This window comes from Candoia aspera, chromosome 1, assembly GCF_035149785.1.
Source record: "Candoia aspera isolate rCanAsp1 chromosome 1, rCanAsp1.hap2, whole genome shotgun sequence".
NCBI lineage: Eukaryota > Metazoa > Chordata > Lepidosauria > Squamata > Boidae > Candoia > Candoia aspera.
In genome coordinates, this window is record NC_086153.1 from 81,900,842 (window position 1) to 81,922,715 (window position 21,874).

Sequence of the window (21,874 nt, forward strand, 5' to 3'; positions counted from 1 at the left end):
ACTTACCTGCTCCGTCTCAACAAAGTTAGAAACGTGACCGTCATCACTGACTCCTCGTATGTGAAACCGGGCACCAGCTCGCTCACAACTAATCCGGGAGATGAGACAAGCTTTTGCCTTCTTGTGAGAGGCATAAAGAGTACGAATGTCCACCACACCACAAATCACTTTTAATAGCCAGTCTGAACAGTTCACCTGATAGTGTTTAAAAGGGACGTGCAATAGCTGGTTCCTGTAAGAGTCAGCAGGACAGAAGGAAAGATTATATATGTATAACACATATGTACACACATTTTATACCTGTATCTTTATATCCAAATCTAGATCTCTCTCTTTAACAAAAATAAGTTTTAGTATGTTTTTCCCTGTGCAGTTTACTAATTTTTAAAGCCCCATATATGAGGTACCAAATGATTTCTTAACCAGGACAAAAACACCCCAATAATACAGATAAACAGAGATAGCTAGAAAGTCACAAAAGGAAGAAAGTTTTAACTACATGATTTAAAAGTGCTGGTTATGACCTGAACTTTTGTAAGTGTTTGTTGTTCACTGTTCTTCAGCAATAAAAACTGAGAATAACGTATTTTATTTACTTACTAGTTATACTCTACCTTTCCTTCTTGAGGAACTCATAGCTATCCTCCTCAATAACTCTTTCAGGTAAGCTGGGCTATGAAAAAGTACCTGACACCCAATGAGCTTCCAAGGCTGAGCGGAGACCGGAATCTGGATCTCCCCAGTCTTATGTCAGAACTATTAAACCACTATATCACATTATTTCATGGCTGCCACAAAAACTACCTCTAATTACCTATAGTAAAGGTAAAGGTTTCCCTTGACATTAAGTCCAGTCGTGTCTGACTCTAGGGGGCGGTGCTCATCTCCGTTTCAAAGCCGAAGAGCTGGCGTTTGTCCATAGACACTTCCTCTGTGGTCATGTGGCCGGCTTGACTAAACAGAACGCCGTTACCTGCCCGCCGAAGCGGTACCTATTGATCTACTCACATTTGCATGTTTTCGAACTGCTAGGTTGGCAGGAGCTGGGACTAGCAACGGGAGCTCACCCCATCACGTGGATTTGAACCGCCGACCTTCCAATCGGCAAGCTCAGCAGTTTAACCCGCAGTGCCACCGTGTCCCTGTCTAATTACCTATACTATGCAGTAAATCTGCATAACTTATGATCCACAAAGCTGAATGCAGCCAAGTGCTAAACAGGAGCTCCTTAGTGTTTCTGCAGCCAGAGAATGGTAGAAAATCTAACACAAGGGCTCGGGGCCTTCTGGTCAATGTTTAACTACTGGTATGTGTTCAGCTTGGCATGGTTACTATATTAATGCATTTGTTCTACAACTGTCCATTTTGTGTCACCATTTAAAGCAAAAAAGTATAGTAAAGTAATGCAGTGGATTTAACAGTTTTGCATATGATCATGCTTAAAAAATTATATTGCTTTTGTATGAATACGGATCTATATATTTTTAGTTGAAAACTACTGATCATTCAGCAGAATTCATCCATTAGTTTTACATAGGAAGAAGGGCACAGTATTCTCAGAAAGCATATTCCACCAATATCACTCTAACACATCCTATTGTTTTCTCTTAATGCAGTCAGTGGGAATAATACAGCCAAAGACTTCAACCTCTCTTGTTTAAATCATCATTTAGTTTGGGTGCAATACACCTAAGGTAAACAAGTCAAGGAAAATGGCCTCCATTAAGCATGTTCAAAATATATTTAAGCCTGGTACTCAGTATGGGAAATCATAAGGATCTAAGAAGATCCTGGATGGTAAAGATTCATCTTACCTAGCAACATGTTTCTCACAGTGTCCACCCAGACAGGTACCACTTGATGTTACCCTCCACATATAGGGGGTAGCCATCTCTAGTGAAGAACTTTTTCTATTCGGAAATATTTGGCTCCTTGAGGAATGCAAAGAAGTCCACTAGAGACTAGAGCACCTATCCCCACTTTCTTAAAATGCAAGCTTTCTCTAGTTACTTTACACTTCTGAAGCTGGCTTTGCTGTTAGAGAAGAGTAGGCAAGAAATAAGATAAATAAATAACTCAAAACCTTTAGCAAGCAGAAAACACATAAATATGGAAAATAGTAATTATGTAGATGCACAGATTCTCTCTCAATTTTTTCAACAAAATTACTTGACTTCAAGGTATTGCACATGTCATTCATGTAGGCTTCTTTTTAATATACTGTATGTCGCTACCTTCATAACAATTTATTTTTCACTCAACTTTGCTCTTCATATTTCTTTGTAATATCCCACAGGAAGAGCCTCATGCATCAAAGCAGCTGCTTCAGGTGCCTCTTGACTTAAGTATCATTATCAGAGCTTATATTATTTTTAAAGTATAGTAAATAAAATGCATTGAACTTCACAAAATTCAAAGCAAAAATAAATGTAAACATGTTACAGATTTCATAATTTTGCAAGGATGGGCAAGATATATCATTCAGATATCGCTAAACTAAATTTTATTTATTTATTTATTAATCAAATTTATCACCGCCCATCTCCCAAAAGGGACTCTGGGCAGTTTACAATAAAACATTGCTAAAAATATAAAACTATAAAACCCTATAATACAAATACAATAAATATAATAAAAACCTTGATGGCTAAAAGTTCTTTATGATTTGCAGGCAGAGCTCGGTCCTTCTAAGAAACTAACCATCCCCAAGAACGGCTACTCTCCCTTCCACCCCAGGCATAATTACAGAACCAGGTCTTTAGCTGTTTCCTAAAGTCCAGGAGGGAGAGAGCCAATCTCACTTCTGGGGGAAGGATATTCCAAAGGGCAGGTGCTATTGCAGAGAAGGCCCACCTCCTGGATCCCGCCAGATAGAATTCTCTTGCAGACAGGGTCCGTAGCATGCCCTCTCTACATGACCGGGTGGGACGGGCTGATGTGATGGGGAGGAGACGGTCCCTTAGGTAACCTGGACCCGTGCCATGTAGGGCTTCAACACCTTGAATTGGACCCGGAAGCATACTGGCAACCAATGCAGCTCGCGGAGCAAAGGAGTGACGTGTGCTGATCTTGGGAAACCCAAGATCGCCCGTGCAGCTGCATTTTGGACCAGCTGTAGCTTCCGGATACTTTTCAAGGGTAGCCCCATGTAGAGCAATAAATAAATAAATTTATTTGTTTATTGAATTTCTAGGCTGCCCAACTCCAAAACAACCCTGGGCAGCTTCACAAGTTAAAAAGGAACATTATATAAAAACAATGATCATCTGAGGGACAACATAACACCTCCAACTCAAAGAGGCCTACTCAAACAACTTAAGCCAAGGCTTGGGCAAAACTCCCAAGTTTTTAAAGATTGCTTGAAGGTGGGCAAAGTAAGAATCATATGAATCTTGGGGGGATGCTGTCCCAAAGGGCTGGTGCTGCAATTGAGAAGGCTTCCTTCCTGGTTTTAGCTAGATGGCACTGCTTAACTGATGGGACCTGAAGCCAGCCAACCCAGTCAGAATGGGCCAACACTACAGGAAACAGGCAGTCCCTCATTTACTAAGTCCTATGGCATGTAGGGCTTTGTAAATAATAACCAGCATCTTGAATTACACCCAGGAGCCAACTGGCAACCAGTGCTGCTCACATAGTGGGGTGTTACATGGGGATAGTGACCCCTGTCCATCACTGCTTATGTTACCACATTCTCAACCAGTTGTAGCTTCTGAGTAGCCTTCAATGGCAGTCCCATTTAAAGTGTGTTGCAGAAGTCCATGGTGACCAAGCCATGTGTGACTGTAAGGAAGACCTCTTCATCCAGGAGTGGGAGCAACTGGTACACAAATTAAACCTGTGCAAAGACCTTCCTGACCACAGCTGCCACCTACTCCTCAAGCAGGAGCTGAGAGTCCAGGAAGACACCCAGATTGATTACCAATCCCACACAGGGCAGTGTGTTCAGGACCAGAGGTAGAAGATCCCCAGAACCAGGAGGATCAAGGACACATAGGCACTCAGTCTGCTAAGACTCAGCCTGAGCCTGCTACTCCCCAACAGCCTCTAGGCTTTGGGACAAGACCTTGATAGCATTGCTTGGTCAGCCAGGGGTCAAGACTGGGTATCATCAGCATACCGATGACACTTGACCATGATTTGATCAATGATCTCCCTCAGCAATCTTATATAGGTGTTAAACAGGAAGGGCAAGAGCATTCACCTTTTGATGCACTGCAAATCAGGGGCTTCAGGCTTTACCTCTCCCCTCCCCCACAAGACCAACTGGAGTACTCTTCCTAGCAGCCCTATAAATGGCCCTGTGGTTGATCCCTACCCAAGAAAGAGCAGGACACACAAAAAAGGACTGCTAGTTGGGTACCAGTAGACACAATAAGAGAAGAGACATAACTATGTTTAGCTGTTCCTATCACCACGTGGGCTCTTACTCGTGATCTGTCAGATTTGTTCTTTGTGTTTCACCAATGACACTTGAGGTATCTCATCTGATGGTTCATCTCCTAGAGGTCCTCAAAGAATCAATGAGGCCATGGGATCAGAGTACACAGAGAGAGAGAGAGTGCATAGGAGTGATCCAAGGCCTTGGATGAATAGCTTACCAGATCTTCAGGAAAAACTCCGAGAGCCCTCTAAAGCCTCTCTGAGTCCGTCAGATGCCTTTGTGGGGCGGGGGGGGGGGGAGATAGCAATGAGAGAGTGATCTGACCATGACAAAGGACTGATGGTAATGTCCCCCACCTTCAAATCATGTTACAGTTGCCCCAAGACAAAAACCGATGTAATGTGCAACCTCCAGCATGTGTCAGGTCCTCAATAATTTGGGACAGGTCCATGGTTCAAATCCAACCAGACTTGGAAGCTGGTTAAAATCCGCAAGGGCTATCAGCCTCAGGGATTCAACTACTAACTCAGCAACAGAAGATAGAAATTCAGGCAGGGATGTCACTATGCAGGAGAGAGGCTAGAACAGCAACAACAATCCCAACTGTTCCCTAGAGCCCAATTTCAGCCATAAGGTCTCACATCTGGTTATCAGCAACACAGAGCCTCTAAAAGCCATCAAGATGTCCCAGATGACAACTGCCATCCCTCCTCCCCTGCCCTGGAATTGTAGCTGATACCAAATACAATATCCAGGTGGACACATCTCCAAGGGGGAAGCCTCCTAAATCCCAGTTATACAAGCCTGATTGGCTGCCTTTTCCCCAATCAAGTCATGGATAAGGATAGATTTATTGCACACAGACCTGGCATTTAGAAACCACAGCCACAGACCAAGGCCATCAAGGATTGAATGACCTCACCACTGACCATGCTGACAGGGCTACTGGGAATTAAGGTCCATTAACATCTGGAAGGCTGCATATTATCCATTATTAGAAAAAACATGGGTTGCCTCATAAATGCTTAACGTTCAGAACTAGCTCACATATGCAGTGAGGAACAGGAACAAACTCCAGATGCTATTTTTGATTCAAATTAAAACACTACACTAATGACCCACACAAATGCCTCTAGTCTGTTGAATTCCCAAAATTCCCAGCCAAAATTCCATTTCCAGGTAGAGTAGCATGCCTTATAATTGCCAGAGCCTACTATCTGCATATGAAGCAACACTTTAAGCTTTAGGTAGTGCAATCTTGTGAAATGTCTACTGAGTTCACAGTTCCCTACTATGAAAATATCAGAGGATTAGAGCCCAGATTTTTAGATATCTGACACTAGTCCTTCTTCAAAAGCAAATCTCTAGTTACTCTAGTAATACTGCTTTCTGTAGGTCTGCTTTAGATCAAGAATGAGCAATCTAAGGACATCCAGATAACGTTGGACTATACCTCCCACCACTCCTTATCACTGGGTAGAGTTCATGGAAATTTAACAACATCTGGAGTCTACATGTTAGTCATCTCTGTCTTAGATCCAGAAAAACTCCAATCCTTCATGATGGCCACATACAGTATGTAGTAGAAATACCCAATATTCTAGATCCATATATCGATGTACTAGGATACAGTTCATGGTACTAACCAGAAAAATGAATTTCCAGTTTGATAGCTGTAATCATCTTTCTTCTGGGCTCGGATAGTGAGATCAAAGTTTGATCCTGAATTTGGCCAAGAAAAATAGAAGACCCCAGAATTCAGAAGTTTCTTCAAGGGAGAAACACGATCTTCTTCCTTAGTTTCTTCTTGGAGAGCACAGAATTCAGTTGCTGTGATCTTGTAAACTTCAGTATCAAGGATTTTTCCCACTGAGGTACAGCCTGTCACAAGAACCAGGAAATGCAGAATGGAGTTGCCTACAAAATGACATGTATATTATGGTTATATATATATATATATATATATAACTGCTTATGCTGCTCTAGGTTTTATCTACAAAGGCAGCCTATTTCATTCTTTCACTACATTTGTCAGAAGAAAACAACGAGTCCTTGTTAGGCTAGTAATCTGAGGCTAAAGTTAAGAAATTTATCTGTCTGGAACTCTCTGTAAGTATGAGAGAATTATACACTGGCATAATTAAATGTATGAAACTTTAGTAGTAGAACATTTATCTGCAAGCATAGATATATTACATTTCTGTCTACTCCTCGCTGGAGATTTCTAGGACGGCTGCAAATAAAGCTTAACGCCAACCTTCAAGATATAGGACCATAATAAAATGTAACTTAAAAAGCTTTTCAAGCCAGCTATTGAAGCCAAAATAAAACCAGTGGCAAAACTCTAAGAAACAGTAATCAAGTTTAGGAGAACCGAAGAACTAAAAAATCTAGAAGAGAAAACAGGTTTTCATGTAGACATTACTCAAACTGCTGTAATGAAACCACTTTCCTATCAGGTAACTGTAACTGAAAATGTCACTGTTTAGTAGCCATATGTCTCATTTTATTTGATAATCTGAGAATAATTCTTAAACTCGAAGATAGGAATACTATATAAACCCTCTGTCCAGCTCAGTCTTCTGGACTTTTGCATGACCCAACTGATTTCCCCCAGAAATTTCTTGTCAATACATACATCACCAATTCAGCATGTTATTCCAAGCGGTTTACCAAATGAGTACCATATGGGCTGTTAAAATCTAAATGACCATTAGATGGCAGAAAAGAGTTGGTTTTTTGGCATCTCTTACATCACCTGTCTGAATTTTTGCAGCCCAGATAAGCTAGTTCTATTCACTATCTATCTATCTATCTATCTATCTATCTATCTATCTATCTATCTATTTATTTATTTATTTATAGATTATTTTTTTTATCCTGCCTTATTACACTTCGGTTACTTTTATTGAATAAACCACAGCTACTTGGGTGGAAATAATATGCTAAACCATAAACCATAATTTACAAATTACAATGGCTGTGATGCCATAGCAAACTAAGCCAAAACCAAACAAACCACATTCGGCTTAGGATACTGTGTATGTATTGTGATATAGGTAGGACAATCCTCATCTTATTCCAATTTGTTTTTGTTTTATAAATTGGATGGAATACCACACTGAAGAAATATTTACTTCTGCCATTATATAATACAGTTGTACATGAATAGATATGGCAGGAGGAATAATGAGGGCATTTACTTGTGATTAAATACACCCATAGAATAATCTATGACTATTATTTCAAACCATAAGCTGATAGAACCCATTACGTGTAAGGAGAAAAATGCTCTAGCACCAGTACTTTTCTAACATATTTTTAGTAGTTTCAGTCCTATTAAAATAATTTCTACTCACAATGAAGAGTGGATGAGGAGAAAATATAAAGGGAGAGTATAGGATGAATCTGTCATCCAAATACAGACACAAATGCATAAAAAAAATACACGAAACCAATGTACGAGAAAGGAAATGCAAATTAAAATGTATCCAAAGAGCCTACAGTCTGCTCTCAATGAATATTTATGATGTAATTGTAGCCACTCAGTACACAATTTAATTTGCAACTGCAAATACGCAGAAACAATTTGTGTTGCTAAATCTGTTTCTGTAGCCATGAAAAACCTCAAAGAAGAAGAAGAAGACCAAAACAAAACAAAAAAATATTTCTAGTCTGGCATAATTTTTGCCTGTTTGAAATTATGCCAAAATGAAAGCAGATTTTAAAACTAACCAGGCAAAAGGTAGAGAAAAATATAAAGGCTACTGTCATATACTAATTACTAATGAAACAACAGCCCCTAGATCATTGCCTTTGTCTTTAAAAACCAAGCATTACTTGATATCAGAGTTGAGGAAAGGAGTCAACCAATCATACTTTAACTTGATTTAAACCTTGGATTTAAATCTTTGTTCTACTTTGTATTCTAGTGACTTTTTAATGCAATTTATATGGCTGCCCAACTCCTGTAGTGTAACTTTTGGTGATTAACACAGGATTAAAAAACAAAGGAAAGCAAACTGTAACCACAAAAAATTTCAAAAACACATCATAAAACCGCACAAACTGAGGCCAAAACATTATACGTTCAACATCCCAAACAATTTAGCAGGTGGGCTCATCCAACGTCTTGGCACAATACCATTTTAATATTGTTTTACTCTTTAAACAGAAATAGTTATAAAGCCTGCCATTTCAAAGCCCTCAAACCTATAGGAAGAAACAATTTGGGTAGTCAAACTCTTCTGGCAATGTAGCGAAGAGACAGGATAATGCTTCTTTTTAATATTAAAAATTACTAAATACAAGTAGTCCTCGCTTAATGACCATTTGTTTAACGATGGTCAGAAGTTACAACAGCCTCGAAAGATGTGCTTTACGACTTATACTTGCACTTACAACTGTTGCAAACTGTTGCACCACCCCCACGGTCATGTGATTGCAATTTGGGCACTTGGCAGCAGGCTTACATTTACAAGCAGTTGCAGCGTTCTGTGGTCATTTGATCATGATTTGCAATCTTTTTTTGCTGGTTTCCAGCAAAAAATGTCCATCGGGGAAGCTGGATTCGCTTAACGGCCATTGTAAAAATGGTCATAAAATTGGGCCTGGTCACGTGGTGACTCACTTAATGACCACACCACTTAACTACCAATTTTCTGGTCCCTATTGTGGTCATTTAGTGAGGACTACCTGTAAGGCATGCTAATTAGAACAGTTTGGCCATCATGTAAATACTGTATATGCATGGATAATCTATATTCTGGACTATTTTTGGAAGAAAATGGTATTTAACAACTTTTAGTTCAATATAAATAAATCTCTGATACTAACACTTGTCTACTATACAGTACACACTGCAATCCTCATCCCACCCCCACAGATAACACACCTTAATTATTGAAAATGTGGTTTCTAGCCCAGGTGATTTTGTAGGCAGCTGCCCACATGGCATCCTACCAGCAACATTAAAAAAAAAATCTAATATTTCAGGTATAGAAAATTGTCTGTTAGCCAATAAAAGGACAAGGTCACATGATAAAAAATGAGCTATGCAGGATTGCCAGATACATGCTTGTCTTTTTTAAAACACTGACAGAAAAAGCAGACATTGCATCATCTTTCTTGATGCTGCATTAGCTCCTCTGCTCACATTCTAACAGGAGAGTTGTAGTCTTCGTTAACCATGAACTACAATTAATAAAACCTGCCACATAAAAAGAACACTTCTGGCAGCTGGCTCTTGGCTGAGAAGGGAGCTTTGTGAGGACTGCCATATTTTATGTGTAGAGGTTCTGTGCTTTCAAAAGAAACATGGCAGACTGACATGGAAAAGATACAGCTTCCTTCAACTTTGCATTTCCATGCTTAGAAAAAGGGCTGCCTTTCTCTGTCAAGGCACAGAACCTCTGAGCATAAGAAAACTGTGTATTTCGTAACTCCTGGTCAGAGAGTGATCCAGAATGTGATATTTTATTGCTTGCTGAGCATTCATCTATCTTCTATCGTCTCCCTAACAGAAACAAAACAGGCACACTTGAGAGCTCATAAAAACAAACTACAGGATGAGAAGTTTAGGAGCTAACAACCATATTAGTGAGACCATCAACATGGTGGTCCCCCCTAGACTTATTCCTGCTATAGCTGCAGGCTACAAAAATAAAGGCTACAGTAACTTAGATAAAACAAATAAACCTTGCTTTCAAATTTATATTAGGATATTAAAAAAACAAAATAATCATTCCATAATCATTTCTCTTTAACCTAGTGAAGGACAACATTGACATGTTTTATTCATGGGACTGATGGTTCATCTTCTGTCTGATTATTGCACAATATTAAATTAAGTGGCTACATACCAGATTTTAACTGGAGCTCTCCTAAACATCCATAAGCATCCATGAGCTTCTCATATTGCCCTTTAATTTCTTCTTTTTCTTCAAGTGCTGGGGAAATCACACAGTAAAAGTCATCAGTTCTTGTTCTACTTTATGGCAATGTAATTAGGCCACCAAAACTATGGTGCCTATTAGAGCTGTGCAAATCAATAGGAGCGATGCTTTGACTGCGATATTATGCAAGGGAAACACTCTGCTTTGTTGACAGTTCTGGATTTGTGCATACCACTACAGATGACTTGGGAAAACCTCAAACGGGTCATACTCTATCTTCAGCAGTTCAAGGAGTGGCATTTAGCTTGTGATGTTAACAAAGCAAAACCTCTTCCAAATGATTCCCAGGGCCCTAATGAAGCCGTTGATTGGTTGGTTATTTGTTTGCTTGCTTGCCTGTGGGTTGATTTTGACTGCTTGGACAAGTCAAAGTCTCTGCAGTTTTCTTGGCAACGTTTTCAGAAGTGGTTGCCACTGGCTTCTTCTTAGGACTGAGAGAGAGTGACTGCCTCAAATTCACCCAACTTAGGCTTCAGGCCTAAGGCTGGACTAGAACTCACAGTCTCCTGATTTCTAGCCAGGTCCTTTAACTATTACACCAAAGGGGCTCTCATTTATTTATTACTGCTACTTATGTGCCACTCAGTTCCCCAAAGGCTCCAAGCATCTTACAAATAATAAAGAAATAAAATAAAAAGAACAAGGAAAACATGCAAAACACACAGCAATTAACTTTCCTTAATACATCACAATAGCCAAAATGTATTAACTATGATGTAGTGACTAAGCCACTTGCTTCTCCATGCCCAACTGAGCATGGAGAATGAAAAGAGTATATAGAATTTAATTGCTGATCTGAAATTACCCATTCTCCAATCAAGGCACTTCCAAAGATAGCAAAATAAAACACCACATTTCAGATTACCAAGAAGTGTAATTCTATCACTTTTGCAACAAAAATAAAGGTTTTCTGTCCTAGTACAACTACTAGTTGATAGAACAAATATAGAGTTATTTTTTCACTCATTCCTTTAGTTGTGTTGCGCAATAGTTATTTTGCAAACTTTAACAGTTTTAGATTATTCTTTCTCTGCTCGTGGTTTTATTATTTATGATATTTATTTCATACACATACAGACGAGAGCCTTTTATGTGTTAAATCAAACAGATTTTTAATCCAAACCACAATAAATGTATTAACTTTCATCATTTGGAGACAGTACAAGATTCTTTATTATTTGGATGTTTGTTAGATTTACATATGGCTATTCCTCCAAGAGCTCAAAGCAACTTACAAGACGATCTCTCTTCATTTTATCCCTACAAAGGCAGTGAGGGAGGCTGGGTGAGTGACTGACCCAAGTCAACCAGTTAGCGTCCATGTCTAATGGTGAGCTAAATCCTGGGTCCCAGTCTTAGTCTAATTTTTTAATCTTCACACCACACTGGCTCCTTGTGGATTATACTGCTTCTTTGTCAGTTTTGCTGCAACTAAGCAGCACAACTCTTTAGAAATTAAGTAACAGAGCCATTGGAAGTCATAGGATGGAATATAGCCAGTCAAGGTAAAAATGAAAATAAAGAAATGTTGAGAACCGTAAGTGACCTTAACAGAGAAGATGGCCATAAATAGAATGGTTAATTTTGTTGAACGTTAACCATTCAATACTTTCAGGTGTGGAATTCCACTACTAGAAATGCTGAATCTTAATGGTAAATAAATAGAAGACTCAGGGAGACATGCTAGAGAAGCAATAATTGCATCAAAGGATATAAAAAGTAAAAGGTAATGATTCCCTTGAATTAAACTCAACTCCTAGAGACTACATGGACATACCCATGCAGGTTTCTTGCCAACAAAATTGAACTGGTTTGTCACAGGCTTTTTCAGAGATGTTTATCTAACTTCTGAGTCTATTTTTAGGGCCCTTAGATTTCCTGATAGTCTCCCATCCAAGTACCAACCAAATCAAGTGTTTTACTTGTTAAGAGATCAATTAAGGTCAGCTAACTTCTGCCAGTTGCTTAGTTATTTTAAATGTTAACCAGGGTCACTAGGAAGATATATTGGCTACAGACTTAATAAAGAGTTAATACTAGTGAACCCTTATTTTAAAGGGAGGTGGGAAAGAATGTCTGTTATTCACAAAAGTCCATTATATACAAAAGTAGGACATTATGATTTATGTCATTTGTGGAATGACATAAATGATGTCATTAGCATCATGATCTCATAATGCAGATAACATCGCATCATTTTTGTAATTACATTGTAATCATTTTACACAAATGATACAAATTGTGGCAGAAAGTTGTTCTATTGCATGAAAAGTTCATTGTATCATGGTCAAGTAAATTGAGCTTTCACTGTAATGCAGTTAAGCTAGTTTTTAAAAATTGTGCAAAACATTGAGTAGCAGGGAATTTTCTGTGATGTAGGACTTTTTCACTAATATGAAACTAATAGAATTGTTTAGCTCTGTGCAAGGTTTCACATCTGTGAAAGTGCACTCAACAGACATGCCCTAATATCACACAATCAACATATTTAATTCTTTATTAGACAAAGGAATTACTGTAGCAACAGGCCACAGTGGAACTGTACAAATAAAGTGAACAACGTGGCATTCAGAAATGTAAACAAAGTTTAAGAATGTAAGCAATTTTCAGTCTTTGCCATTTCACAACTCATGAAGAAAAGGGACTGAAAGTACAAAGTTCATTCTCCTAGTCTGTATCAGGAAACAGAAATATATTTAAAACAACATGCCACTGGTTGCAGAAAGAAAAGTACTTATGCTAGCAAAAAGAGAAACGTCAAGGTTTAAACAATTGAAGATTAAATGCGAACTATATTTTAAAGACAGCAAAATCCATATGATTAGAGTAATGGGCAAAACCTTGATGCTCATGAATGTACTGGTTATAACAACAGTTCTCAAACTGTAACCTTCAGAGGTATTAAATTACCATCAGTAGTAAAGGAATGGGGCTAATTCAGAAGACATTACCGACATGAGTTGTGATGCTACCTGGCATTCTCAAGAACATCTGCTTCCCGGACAGGGAATGCACGCCTCTGGGTCTGAAGCAGGATTTCCCTGAAGAGAGATGCATCCTTTAGCATATAGCTAAAGGGCAGATCTTGCTCAGGGTGGAAGAATTTTTTATCTTTTGAAAACTGCAGTTAGTTAAGAGAGAAGCAAGAAGCTGACTACTGGGGCTAAGTGAGCCTGAATCTCTGAAAGAATGTTGCAATTTACAAAAAGTAGAAACTCTACGGAAATGAGTAAGAGACCTTGGCTTCAGCCATCAGTTCATCTTAGGAAATAAACGAAGTGTAGGTAGAAAAATGGCATAAGAGGGTTTTTTTTTTTTAAAAAAAATGTGTTCCATGGAGCTCTAGCATTCTACAAGAATTTGATGGGGTTCCATGAGAGACTAAAGGAAAATAATAATAATAATAATAATAATAATAATAATAATAATTCATCTGAATGTAGCCAATTTTCTGTCAGTACAGCATTTGCTTTTTAAAACTAAGTTTGATTCTATTTATCTCTTCCAAGTTTGGCAACCTCTCTCAAAAGAAGAAGGGAGAAGAGGGGCTGATTTCCCTAGCTGTAAGCCTTGATGTTACAAGGCCAGGAGATGGCACTAGATAAACTATTTCTATGTTTTCCCCCTTTTAATTTACCAGAAAAGCAACACAAGTTGTGGGAGCCATCCTCTCTCTCATACAACAGGGTTAGTGGGGAGAAGATAGTCAAGCACTCAAAACACACCCGCTGGTCCTGACAGCAAGGACTGCCAGGCCACTCACCAAGGCAGGAGGTAGAGTTAGCATGTGCAGACCCAGAGGGCTTCTGAGAAAAAACAGCTGAGACCACCCCAAACCTTTTACTGTACAGGATTGGCCCTGCCATTGTCAACTTGGACTTTCAAGACTTTTTAAAAAAATTCTTAACTAAAAACACCCGGGCAAAACAGCAGTCATGAAATAAGGGAATAAGTCATTCAGTAAGCTTTAAAGTGGCATATGAAGTTTAATCTAAACATATGTAAAGTAGTAACACTGGGTGAAAATCCCAACTTCATATATATATATATATAGGACCCCAAGCCCATAAAAGGACTTGAGTTTATGCTGGATTGGTCACTGAGGCTGTTGTCTGTGAGTGTGATAGCTGTTTGAAAGATGGTTGGGGAATTAGAAAACATGCAAAGAACAACCAAAATGATCAAGAGCTGAAATAATTATCTATGGAAAGACTAAAACATCTGAGGCTCTAAGCTTTAAAAAAGAGAACAATGAGGAATATAATAATAAAATATGCACTGTGTAGAGATTTTAGGTCGAGAATCGTTTTTCTCATCTCATAGTAAAACATGAAGATACCCAATAAAAATGAATGATGGGAGATTCAGGGCAGAAAAATATATTGTATTTCTTATATAGCACATCATTAAAACAATGGCATTCACTTAGAAGTATGGAGGTGATCTACTAAGAAAATGTATTAAAAAAAGAATTAGACATATTCACTGAGGACAAATCTACTGCTCGCTTCTACTGGTGTGTCTCTGAATACAGGTTACTGAGCAACAGGTGTGCTGCATTTATATTTTGCTTGTGTCTTCTCATAGACATATGATAGGGGACTGTGGGAAGAGATTTCTGGATTAGAAGGGCCTGTGGCCATATCCAGCAGCCTTTAGTCCCGCACTAAACCCAGCCAGATGCCTCTATGGAGGTTACAAACAACAATTCTTCCCCATTGTTTGTCATAATTTCTTGACACTTTGGAGCATAGTATCATTGAAGATGGATGTTCCTGTTTATCCAGTAAGTCAAAAAGATTTGACAGTAAGTCAAATCCAGTAAGTCAAAAAGATAGTCTTTTCACATAGTCTTTTGCTTATTTAATATAATGGGAAAACAGCTATATGCTGTAGTTACAAATCCTGCCCAAGGAGGTTTTGAATTTCCTTTTCTGACTCTTTGTTGCTGGTGACAAGTTATACCTCATTATAGAGATATGATACAGGATTGTAATCTTAAAGTTGCTTCATATTAGCAAAGGAAGGCTAGGTTGTGTTAGAATACAACTCTTCTGATTGGCTCATTTCTGAATAGATATGCATAGAACTGTATTATAGAAGTTTAAATCATCTTAAAACTTCAAGAAATAGAAAACTGCAAGAATGTTGTAAATACTCAGAGACACATACTTTTTAAGACTTAACTTTTCTAAATAAACACAGCACAATAAACTCCAATAGATCAGGCAGTGATGAACCAGATCAGTGGTGTCCATAGGATGTGGGATGGGAGTCAAGATGGTGATCACAGAAACAAGACTGCAGTCCTACCCCTTTTGTACATGTATCCACAGCAGGGAGTGGTGCCTGCCCTACCCCTTTGAATGTACAAAGGGAGTGGGGTTTTGAACTTGCTGCCAGCTTTACTTTTTTGACACAGAAGCACTCCTCCCTCCCTGCTCCCATGATGCTGCTGATCAAGATTGGAGTGTAACTGTTCAGAGACTCCAGAGTGAAGCAGGATGGATTCGGGAAAGGGAAGAGAAGGACAAAGAAATAAAATATCTTAACAAGTATCTTGAATCCCACTTTGCTGGGGAACACATGTAAGAGACACTAAAGCATTCAGTGATGGGCATTTAGGTGGCTATTGGGGTGCTGGGGGCTGGAATTAATAGGCTTTCAATCAAACAAGGTTTTTCTTATGTTCTCAATCTCTTATCAATTTTTAAAATATGCACAAATAATATATGCTTTGTTGATAAAATAAATAGATCATCAAGATCTTATTTAAGGATATTAGTGTAAAAGTTACACATGCCAAGATCCTCATATGACATTTTGATTATAGCAATCTTTGCAATTACTATATCATGTAAGATCCTGACATCTTAATTGTTTGCCTTCGTCACAGGCAACACACAGAAAAATCTAGGGGGGTTGCTTCACATGGTGGCTTGCCTTTCTGTTTTGGCCTGTAGGCCAAAGCTGTAAAGTGAGCAAGGATAGAATTGTCTTGCACCTGGCTGTAAGTGGACCAACTGGAACTTTACTTAATAAATCACTGCTTCTGTTTTACTGACCTCATTTTCAGCAATCAGCTGAATAAGAGAGGACGGCATGAAGTGGTGACAATGAGGTCTTGAAAAAGAGCATCTAGGCTGTAGCGAGGATAATGCAATTGAATTTCTGAAGACAAGCTGCCACTTGTCATATTAAATGCACACCTATCTATCCTGATCTTTTTATCAGTTGTGAAACAAACTCTGTAATTAATAAAATGTATGACAGCAAGGGAGAATTCACCCTATTCATTAAGAACTGTGGATGCCTCAAGCTACTGATACTGTCTGTCCTGAAGCATACATTATTTAATTTTCTAAGGATGACTGTTTACTCCCATGAAGAAGCACATGTGGGATTTCCTGAAGTGATGCTAACCTATCTCTGTACCATTGCTGAAACTGAAGGGAAGAAGAAATATGTTCTTGTTCATCCTCAAAAGGTCTTGAGCCAGTTACCCTATAATAAGATGTGATTGTGATCATGGCTTAGATGGTTTGAAAAGGGGACTCAGATATTGGCCAACAAGTGTTGACCAAAAATAGGCCTGATCCCAGATCAGTGGCAATGGAACCAAGGATCAGTTAATTAAGAGGCTAATAATGGTGGAAATTATACCTTCATATCCCACTGGACATTGAAAGCACAGTAAAAAATTTTGGGACTATGATTAAATATGAAAAAAGGCAAACTAATGACAACAGGTACAGCAACCAGACTTAGAATTAACAGTGAAGACACTGAAGGGGTGGATAGCTTTTGCCTTTTAGAATCGACTATCAAAAGTATAGAGACCCAGCTTGGTGTAGTGGTTAAGGTAACAGGCTAGAAACCTCTGGGGTGAGTTCTACTCCCAGCTTAGACACAAAGCCAGCTGGGTGACCTTGGGTAAGTCACACTCTCTCAGCCATAGGAAAGAAGCAAGGGCAAACCACTTCTGAAATCTTGCCAAGAAAACTGCAGGGACTTATCCAGGCAGTTCCCAGGAGTCAACACTGACTCGAAGGCACAAATAAATAAAATCAAAAGTATAGGAGCCAACAGTCAAGAAATATCCCACGATTAATTTATAAAAATTTATGAAAATAATTTATGAAAAGAAAGAAATGTGCCACAGATTAGCAACAACGGCCTTGCAAAGAAAGTCAAATGCACATCTATACCTACAAGGTTTAGATCATGCAGGCAAGGCAGACACTCTATAGATGAGAAAGTTGGACTTTGAAGAAGCAAGATAGAAAGACTATTGATACTTTTGAAATTTGGTGTTGGAGAGGATTTTTTACCATGGACAGCCAAGAAAACAAAACAAAACAAAAAAATGGATCACAAATCAATCCAGAGTTCTTGATCAAGGCACAAATGACCAGGCTCAAATTATCTTATTTTGCACACATTGTGCAAAGACCCAGCTCCCTTGAGAAGTCCATAATGCTGGGAAAAGTGGAAGGAAAAAGAAGAGAACGACCAGCAGCAGGATGGATGAACTATATAACATAGCAAGGAATGCACCACTCAGAGATGAAAAAGGCCAGGTTGAGTGGAGCATGCTGGAGAACGTCCATCTATGTGGTCGCTTAGAGAAGGCACTGATCTGACTAATCAATCCATCAACCAAATCCTTCTGCTATGGTTGGCTGTCTTGGAAACCGGAAGGCAGACAGGATGGACCACTGGTCTTCAAGACCTGCCTCCTTCCTTCAAAGTTGGCATGCCAGGCAGAGGAGCTGCAGGGCTGTCGCGTCCAGAGTAACATGCGGGCACACCTCTCCCTCCCCACCCCCCACCCCCTTGGTGCGACTCAGGCACTTACTGAGGGTGGCTGTCGTGCCGGCTTCCAGCAGCAGGCAGTCCTGGCGGCCGCGCGCCTCCAGTAGAGCGCTTGGAGTGGGGTCCTGCTTCCACAGCAGCCTTAGCCCTTTGCTCAGAGCCATGCAGGCTTTTGCCCATGAGGTGGAAGGAGAAAACCAAATCAGCCTCGCCACGCAGCAGAGGCGAATTGCCCTAGAGCAGCTGCCCCACTTCCCGTTTCCCTCCCTCCCTCCCAAAAAATCAGGCACCCCTGACAAAAAGCAAGTTTCCCGAAAAGAGCCGGCGCTGAGAGACACTTCTCCCTCCCCACCGTCGCCTCAGCTGCTAGAAGGGGGAGGCGAAGAAAAAAGGGCCAGACGCCTTTCAGCTTGATTAAAAAAAAAAAAAAGTTAGGAAGAAGAGGAGACGGGCAATAAACCCAAACAAAAGAAAGGCTCGCCGAGGCTTTCCTCTTCTTTCCCACTCGTGAGGACTGAAGCGACCTTCGTTGCCACTGGAACCCTTTCCGAGGCCAAATTCCAGCTGATCGCCCCCGTCGCAGACACCCGGCTGGCTCCTCGTCCCCGGCTCGGCCGGGAGCGACTGAGGAGGAAAGGAATGGATGTTCCACCGGCGGGAGGGCGAATTGGGAAGGCTTCCCCCCTCGCGCAAGTTCTTGCACAATTTCCGGACTTTCTGGTTCCTTATAGGAAAGCCGCTCACTCTCTCCCGCAACTGGCCAGGGCGGGGACCTCGCCTTTCTTTTCCTTTTTCCTGTAGAAACTTTCTGGAGGACTTCAAGTTCTAGTCACCGCCTCTTTTGCCTCCTCAAGGGACAGGTGAGCGCCCTTCCTCAGGGAGCGGCGAGGTTAATTTCGGCTGGCTCCCCCCAGAGGAGAGGGAGCCGAGCTTCTCGCGGGGCTCCGGACACAGAGGGGCTGGCAGGGGGTGGGGAAGAGAGAGGGAGGACCGGAGGCAGCAGCTGGGTCGGCCGTCTGCCGGAATGTCTCTCTTTCCCCCCAGCCTTCTTGTTGACGTTTCTGCTTTGGCTTTTGGAACTAGTTGTTGAATATGGCATGGATAGGGCTGTTTTGTATGTAGATCCTGGTGGAGAAGTTCCTTACACGCTCTCGACTAGAAAGACTGTAGATTTGGATGGAAAGGGCTGCACAGAAACTGCAGCCTTTCCCCGGAAACACGTGGCATGTTTCAAATGTTAACAAGATCGAACAGGAGGAAAATTTTACCACTACATCCTAAAAATCCCTCTGGAATAGTTATGAGGATAATTAACTGTGCTTCTCTCTCTCCTGTACACTTGTGCGTGAAAAAAAAAACATTTCCAAATAATACTGGGTGTGGTGTTATTTTGTTCAAGTTTACAATCAAACTGGATTTTTACATTTTCCTTTGCACAGTTCTGACGCTTGTGTGTGTGTGTGTGTGTGTAGTTTATAGGGATACAGCCAAATATGCAGGTTAACATTGCCACTGATGCAGGATAAAAAGTGCTTTCAATTAAGGTCATTTCACATCACGCTTTTGCAGTTGTTGGATGACTGTCTGGTGGCATCCTAATCGTTAGAACTTATTGATGTTCCCTTCAGTCAGAAATAATGTTGATTTTTTTTTTCCTTAGTGGGTATTTTAACTGTAGGAAGGAGGCAGAGATCAGAGAGTTCTGTGGCAAGAGAATTGAAGAAGAAAACAAAGAAGTTGGCCATCTGAATTTGGAGACAGTTTGGTGTAGTGGTTAAGGCACCAGGCTAGAAATCTGACTGTGAGTTCTAGACACAAAGCCAGCTGGGTGACATTGGGCGAGTCACACTCTCTCAGCCCTAGGAAGGAGGCAATGGCAAACCACTCCCAAAAGCTCTGCCAAGAAAATTGCAGGGACTAGGCCAGACAGTTGCCAGGAATCAACACTGACTCCAAGGCACCAAAAAAAAAATCAAGATAGCACCCAATTAAGGGGGTAGCACTTAGCCATCATTCTATGATCTTGAAAGGCTAAGCAAAATTGGATCTGGTCAGTACTTGGATGAGAGACCACCAGAAAATAATGAGGCAGACAGAATAGAGTGGAAAATTTAAAAAGTCATAGAAGACAACAATGTCATCCTCTTCCATATTGTTACCAAGAAAACTGCATAGATATGCCCATGAAGTTACCTGCATTGAATTTTACTCCAGGGAGTCTTCTTCTTAGTCAAGATAGCTGTGAGTTTAGTTCTGATCACAATTCCCCTCACCACTGTCTTATTAAGACTCCTTAGCTTCCCCTGTTTAATTGGAACACTGGTATTATATCCTGGCCCATGAAAATCTCTGCTTTGGGTCTGCTGTCTTGACCTCAAGGGAACAAACTAGTCCAGCAGGCACATAGACATCTCTTAACAGCCCCAGATCTGGATTTCTATTGCTTTTTCAGTAGTAATGTTTGGTCTGTGTTTTGAATTGTTTTTAAACACTACTCTTAGTCATAAACAATACAGTACCACTGTTCTCTTTGCTGCATAATTACCAAATGTAAAAAAGACAAACTAGTCTTGTCTTGAGTTTAGCTTTACAAACTCTTCAATGTGAATGTACCACTGTCTCACACAGGGTATGTATTAGTAAGCCTACACAATACACTGAAGTTTCGGCAGGATAAAACAAAGCAGAATTGAAGCTCCCGTAATTGAGGTGAAAGTAGATGAAATATTTAGTCACATCTACAATGCAGGATCAGCTGCTCAGTGGTAGCATTCATTTTTTGCATGCAGAAAGATCCACATTGACTCTGTAACAGGATTAACTATAAATCCTGGAATCTGGCAGCATAGGTTTTGAGGGCAATTACATTACTGTTACGCTTTATTTGTACCAGAGATCCCAGCTGATACACCATCCACAAGTGTGTACTGACATCAAATTGGAGAATATCTCACTATCACTCATAGGAATTAATTATTCCATTCTGCTCTGCCCTGGCACTTGGAGTGCTGTCTCTAGTTTGGGCCATCACTGTTCAAAAAGGCCAGTGACAAATTGGAACACGTTAGTATGGTGATGGGCAGAGGGAAATGTGGGAGACAAGGGACACCAAGTAGGCTTGGTGTCATATTGATTCTGCATATCTAACCCTGGCTAGACTTGTGGGTTGGGATCCTCTCTCAGAAATGTGTTTCAAGTGTGGCACTAGCCACAACCCAGATGTGACCCAGGGGTGATGGAATGGCTGTAGTCATCTGGGACACTCTGGTGGCCTTCAAAGGTGCTGCTCTGCAGATAACCTTGTTTGTGAAATTGGACTCTAGGAATGAGATAGGATTGCCACTGCTGTACCAACATCCTTGCTGCATGGCAGCTTTCCTGCCTGTACTCCTTGATTCTGTGGCCAAGCTAGCAGTAGTGTGTCCCAGAGTTATGATACCGGGAGACTTCAACCTGCCTTCCCTGGGTGCAAAATCAGCAGTGGCAGGTTAGTTCACAGCTGTGACCTGACCCAGATATATCTTGTGCTTGTCTTGGGCATTGGTGATGTGAGCTGCATGTGGGGGATGTGAATGTTAATCCCTTGTCATAGTCAGATTTCTGAGTTCTCCACAGCTGCCTCAGTCCTTTGCTCATGGGCTGTTTTTGAGACTCATGCATGGTTCAGCTGATGCCTTAGTTGCCACTAGGATGAGAGGGTGTCAACAGTTTCGGATCAGAT

General features: G+C 40.4%; 1 protein-coding gene across 2 annotated transcripts in view; it reads right to left on the reverse strand.

The window, feature by feature from the left end:
• Positions 1 to 19,036, reverse strand: part of SYNJ2 (synaptojanin 2) — a 63,188-nt gene extending 44,152 nt beyond the window's left edge. Inside the window, exons 1-4 of one of the 2 annotated variants that reach the window (XM_063308082.1) lie at positions 18,197 to 19,007; positions 10,246 to 10,332; positions 6,031 to 6,301; positions 7 to 232 (exon numbers count right to left, since the gene is read on the reverse strand). In XM_063308082.1, coding sequence (XP_063164152.1) covers positions 7 to 232; positions 6,031 to 6,301; positions 10,246 to 10,332; positions 18,197 to 18,317 — 705 coding nt within the window. In that variant the 5' untranslated portion in view covers positions 18,318 to 19,007. Of the gene's footprint in view, positions 1 to 6; positions 233 to 6,030; positions 6,302 to 10,245; positions 10,333 to 18,196 lie in introns of both variants that reach the window. The other variant, XM_063308089.1, reaches the window with a different exon arrangement.
• Between the last annotated feature and the right edge of the window lie 2,838 nt (positions 19,037 to 21,874).